This window comes from Histoplasma capsulatum, genomic scaffold (genome assembly GCF_000149585.1).
Source record: "Histoplasma capsulatum NAm1 scaffold_8 genomic scaffold, whole genome shotgun sequence".
Lineage (NCBI taxonomy): Eukaryota > Fungi > Ascomycota > Eurotiomycetes > Onygenales > Ajellomycetaceae > Histoplasma > Histoplasma mississippiense.
In genome coordinates, this window is record NW_001813975.1 from 1,804,522 (window position 1) to 1,810,172 (window position 5,651).

Sequence of the window (5,651 nt, forward strand, 5' to 3'; positions counted from 1 at the left end):
GATATTATGGTCAATACTTGGTCCATCGTATCAACTTGTTTGGTGCGGTATTGTATGGCTTTCTTGACTTCCACAGCTATAATGATAATATAATCATGGCAATATCGTGAACAGCCTCTCCTGTGCATCTACGGCACACTCGAATTTGATATTTCACGAAACCAACCTTGGAACCTTGGAAAGGCACGCTTTGGGAGCGGTTTACAATCATGTCACGTGATATTGGAAGCAACAACTTGGAAGCGCGAAAAAAATAGGAACAAGATTTCCCAAAAAAAAAAAAAAAAAAAAAAAAAAAAACCAAAATCAATTTGAAGCCAGCGCAAAATTGGGACGCTGGAGCGCTTTGGAATTTGTTTATTGCCGCTACGCTCATTAGTTAAATGCCCCACCATCTGCCAGGCAATATCGTCACGGCTTCTTGTTGCAATTGGTATCATTGTCCTAGTGCGATCTCCCAACCTGATCAGTTGACGTATCCTTCACTCAGCCCTATTCTCTGTTTCAGCCGTTTGACAGGTTGATAAGGAATTAGGCGCGTGTGAGAAGGAGAAAATATACCATTTGCAAAATAGACATCCAATCTCTCACCCCTCGCCTCGGACCATCGCTTTTAATATCGAGACTGCCTCACGGCTGTACGCTTTTCCATGGACTGCGCAGTGTCAAGACTTTTGTTGCCAGAAGACTGCCTTTCAGACCAGTAGCACATATCTGCAGAGCGTTGTATTTCTCTTTTGATCCCCGCCTGATGAAAGAGCTTTCCCAAGATACTCACACGAAGTGATTTACTCGTCCAACGTGTTTTGGCTAGTTTGCGAGATCAGGGACTCAACCCTTACGTGGGAGTTAGGGTTCGTGAAACGGGTTCCTCACCATGAGCCTCGGTCCTAGAGATGCGGCTCGAAATGAAACTTCGGAAAAGGAGATGACACCCTTATCATCTGGCAAATCCGAGTCGCGTATAAAGGTATGAATATGAATTACCGTATCGCTCCCCTTTTGAATCTCATACCTCTCCGCACCTGCAAGCTCCCCAAGGGTACGTACTTCTCTAATGAATTCGATCAGGACCCTCTCCCACAACCGCCTACGCCTGTCGTTAGACAGATTAGGGACAGATTATCAGAACCCGTGACGGCTGCCTTCATTGCGGGTGGGGTTGCTGGTGCGGTATCGCGAACAATAGTCTCCCCCCTCGAGCGATTGAAGATTTTGCTTCAAATCCAGAGCGTTGGCCGAACGGAATACAAACTGTCAATATGGAAAGCATTGGTGAAAATAGGCAAAGAAGAAGGGTGGAAAGGCTACATGCGTGGCAACGGGACAAATTGCATACGAATAGTGCCTTATTCTGCTGTACAATTTGGAAGCTATAGCTTTTATAGAAGGGTACGCCTACGTCCATTTATTTCTCTTCCGTCTAATATTTACTCTCCCTTGTCTTGCTTAATTTCATTTTTAATAAATTTAATGCCATCTTGATCGCTACTACTTCACGCTATTGGATTCTCCAACCCGTGTTGCGATATTTACTGTTTATTTGCTAACAAAGACCTCAGCTCTTTGAGCCGGCTCCTGGGGCAGAACTTACTCCTCTTCGTCGCTTAATATGTGGAGGTATCGCGGGTATCACGTCTGTCACATTTACTTATCCATTAGATATCGTAAGGACACGACTTTCGATCCAGTCTGCGTCGTTTAGGGAATTGCGGAAAGGACAAGAAAAGCAGTTGCCTGGAATATTCCAAACAATGCGGTTGATGTACAAGACTGAAGGAGGCTTCCTTGCGCTGTACCGCGGAATAATCCCCACTATTGCCGGAGTTGCTCCTTACGTAAGTGTTGAATCACTAAAACGGAACCCCATTATCCCAATGACAAACTCTAAACGCTTTTAAAAGGTTGGATTAAATTTTATGACTTATGAGTCAGTACGAAAGTACCTTACGCCTGAAGGAGACCTTAACCCTAGTCCTTACCGCAAGTTGTTGGCCGGCGCAATATCAGGAGCTGTTGCACAAACATGCACATATCCATTGTAAGACGGGGTTTCCTTTACTTTCTTGATTGCTGTCTAATTAGTCGCTGCAGTGATGTCCTTCGAAGAAGGTTCCAGGTCAACACCATGTCGGGTTTGGGGTACCAGTACACCTCAGTATGGGATGCAGTGAAGGTTATCGTGAAGCAAGAAGGAGTTAGAGGTTTATATAAAGGAATTGTTCCGAACTTACTCAAAGTGGCCCCAAGCATGGCGAGCAGTTGGCTCAGCTATGAACTAACGCGTGATTTTTTGGTCGGCCTCGGTGATGATGAATAGAGATTATATGATCCAAAACCAAATTGACAACCTGTCCCCGACATTCGCTCCCGTGTTGTGATCAATTTCAGCCAATTCCTATTCGCATTCTGTGCCATGACCGTGTCAAAGAGTCCTTACCCTGCCATCTCGTTCCATACATACTAGACATTTTCTCTTCGGCGGTTAATTGTGTTTCACCTATCTGTCTCTTTTGTCATTTCGCTTTCTATTTTAACATCTGTTCCCTGAATTTCCCTATACTTCTCGCATTTGACCAGCCGAAAAATTGCTAGAGGTCGAACAAGTTGACATCGTTTTAAGAGTGGGGAAACCGAAAATTGTTCTTGAATCTAAATTCTATAGACTAGCTGTTCGGCGCAAAATGTTGTAAATACATCAGTGTATAGATATCGAGGTGTATACCCAGATCATCAATTTGCTGGACGACTCACCGCATCTCCACCTGCTCTCTGGCTGTATCTTCTGCCAAAGTTTGCAGTCGCACTACTTTCCATTTACTAGCGAGGTATGGTAAAGCTAGGAACGCGGCTCTTTGACAACCTGTCCCAAACGAGCTAGCGTAGGGTTACGCCCGCACACTCCCTCCAACTTGCTCCAAAAATCTTGTCAAGCAACACATCTGACTGACTACCTTAGAATCTCGCATCGGTTCAAAAGTCAGCTTTCGACAACGGTATCCATTTCCATCAGCAGCCATGGGTAAGTTACTTGGAACAAATGTTATCCTGAATTTGTTTTGAATGTTTTGCTCTATTTAGACCTGACTAGCGGCTGCCGTGGAGTACTGACACAAATCTCTTCTCAATCCTCGCAGGTATCGATTTGGACCGTCACCATGTTCGGGGCTCCCACCGCAAAGCACCTAAGAGCGAGAATGTCTACCTCCTACTTCTCGTGAAGCTTTACCGCTTCCTTGCCCGTAAGCTAAAATCCCCGCGAAGCCTTTCGAAGAATTAGGCCGAAAGGAGAGCACACCACAAAAAATAGAGATCTGAAAACCAAATAACAAACAGGTCGTACCGACTCGAACTTCAACAAAGTCATCCTACGCCGTCTCTTTATGTCACGCGTCAATCGTCCTCCCGTTTCTCTATCTCGAATCGTAGCCGCCGTAGGAACCAAGGAGACCGCTGAAGCAAACAAGGGAAAGACTATTGTTGTTGTTGGTACCATTACTGATGACAATCGCCTCCTCAACGTCCCAAAGATGTCGGTCGCAGCTCTCCGATTTACTGCCACCGCAAGGGCCAGAATTGAAAAAGCTGGCGGTGAGACCTTGACTCTAGACCAACTCGCGCTCAGAGCCCCAACTGGCGCCAATACTTTGCTGCTACGAGGTCCCAAAAATGCCAGGGAGTCTTTCAAACATTTCGGATTCGGTCCACATAGTGGAAAGGTTAGATGCTTTCCAATAGATACGCATATTCATCTCACCTGGATATTCAGTTTTTACTAACCCGCTGCTTTTTGTCTGTGTAGAAACCAAGAGTTCAAAGTAAAGGTCGAAAATTCGAACGAGCTCGTGGTCGGAGACGGTCGCGAGGCTTCAAGGTTTAAGGTGTTTATTTTTCTATGGTTCTTATTTGGGTTCAGCAAAATATTTGAGGCGGGCTTGCGAAGTTAGCCATTGTAGGTTTCTAGTCAAATTGAACGAGCCCATAATGAGTTATGCTTGACAACTTTACCTCCCCAGAGTTCCTGAACCTTTTCTTCATTTATTTCGTCTAATTTCACCGATTTTTTTTTTCTTCCCCTCATTGAAAAGGAAGGGAGAAGCGAAATAACAGTAACAAGGGTTTCCTACAAAGTGAGTATAGGGTAGCAGTCTCAGCCTGCAATCCACCATACAAGGGTGTAACCTACGGGATAACACTTTTAAAATTCCAAGACTTGGGATGGAATAAAAGTTAGGGGGGGAACGGAGAAGCCGCTCCCTTCCCCGGCAAATTATATACGTCATTACTTTTTCTTTCTGGGGGGAATATCGATCATATGCGCTCCGCGGCAGACATTCCCCAGGATACTATATACTTAACTGCCGATGTTTCCAGCTTTTTCCACCCTCACCTTCAAAATAATCACCAGCAGCCTGACCGTTACCCCTAATTAAATACTTGTAGATAGTCAAACCCTCCAAGCCTACTGGTCCCCTTGAATGAATCTTGTTCGTACTAATCCCAACTTCTGTCCCAAACCCGTATCGCATTCCGTCAGCTAATCGAGTGCTCGCGTTCCAATAAACACCAGCGCTATCGACACCAGCTAGGAAACGTTCCGCAGTAGTCTTTGAGGAAGTTAAAATGGCATCTGTGTGTTTCGAAGAATGTGCATTTATATGGGCAATGGCAGCGTCAACAGAGGTCTCCGTAGATGAAGGCGTAACCGTTTTGATGGCGAGAGTGAGGTCTAAAAACTCAGTGTTGTAATCAGTCTCGGTTGCGTCTTGCAGTAGTGCAGATTGGGCCGCTGTGAGCTTTTCCTGGAGAGCTTGTTTCGATAAAGCATCACAACGAAGGCTGACGCTTTTTGAGAGCAGGGCCTCCGCAATGGCTGGTAGCTGAACGGACAGGGCATCGCGGTCCACCAATAGTGTCTCCGCGGCGTTACAGGCGGCGGGATAGCCGGTTTTGGCATCAATGATAATTTTCTTCGCCATTAACAAGTCGGCATCCGAGTGAAGATATATCGAGCAGATGCCATCCGCATGCCCGAGGACGGGGATTTTAGTGTTATCCTTCACGTGGCGGACGAGGTCGTTAGATCCGCGGGGAATGACGAGATCGATATGTTTATCCTGCGCAAGGAGGGGGAGGATTGCATCTCTTGTTTTCACAAGCTGGATAGAAGCGTTTGGAACTTGTGACAGGGATATTGCTTCTGCAAGGACATTGGAGATGGCCACGAAGGATTCCGTCGATTCCTTGCCCCCTTCAATCGAATTTGTTATCAGCTCTCTGCAATGGCTATATGACGGTTAAATGGATTGATTAGTACAAGTACCTTTTAAGATAGCTGCATTTCCGGACTTAATTGATAGGGCTGCGATGTTCACAATCACTTCTGGGCGCGCCTCAAATATTATAAGCAATACACCTATGGGACATGTCATTCTTTCGAGAATAAGATCATCGTCTAAGAGTGTGCGGAGAGTAACCTTCCCAACTAATCAACGCGTTAGCATGGTTTAGAGGACACTAGGTCGATATAATGCGAGGCATCGGATTAAAGGCAGCAGCAAAGGTTAGGAAAAGAAAATAAGACTTAACTGAGGTCGACTTACCGGATTGTTCCAGCTCTCGCACATCCAGAACGCCTTTCAACATGTGAA

General features: G+C 45.6%; 3 protein-coding genes across 3 annotated transcripts; 2 read left to right on the forward strand and 1 right to left on the reverse strand.

The window, feature by feature from the left end:
- Positions 1–877: 877 nt before the first annotated feature.
- Positions 878–2,320, forward strand: HCAG_07462 (hypothetical protein; the record flags this gene model as incomplete). Its single annotated transcript, XM_001537990.1, has 5 exons — positions 878–970; positions 1,072–1,392; positions 1,563–1,838; positions 1,905–2,041; positions 2,095–2,320. 5 exons carry the CDS (start codon positions 878–880, stop codon positions 2,318–2,320), a joined length of 1,053 nt encoding a protein of 350 aa, XP_001538040.1.
- Positions 2,321–3,018: 698 nt separating this feature from the next.
- On the forward strand, positions 3,019–3,880 carry HCAG_07463 (60S ribosomal protein L18; the record flags this gene model as incomplete). The annotated part of the gene is made up of 4 exons (XM_001537991.1): positions 3,019–3,022; positions 3,138–3,242; positions 3,337–3,719; positions 3,803–3,880. 4 exons carry the CDS (start codon positions 3,019–3,021, stop codon positions 3,878–3,880), a joined length of 570 nt encoding a protein of 189 aa, XP_001538041.1.
- Positions 3,881–4,150: 270 nt separating this feature from the next.
- On the reverse strand, positions 4,151–5,646 carry HCAG_07464 (gamma-glutamyl phosphate reductase; the record flags this gene model as incomplete). The annotated part of the gene is made up of 4 exons (XM_001537992.1): positions 4,151–4,182; positions 4,391–5,251; positions 5,324–5,485; positions 5,604–5,646. 4 exons carry the CDS (start codon positions 5,644–5,646, stop codon positions 4,151–4,153), a joined length of 1,098 nt encoding a protein of 365 aa, XP_001538042.1.
- Between the last annotated feature and the right edge of the window lie 5 nt (positions 5,647–5,651).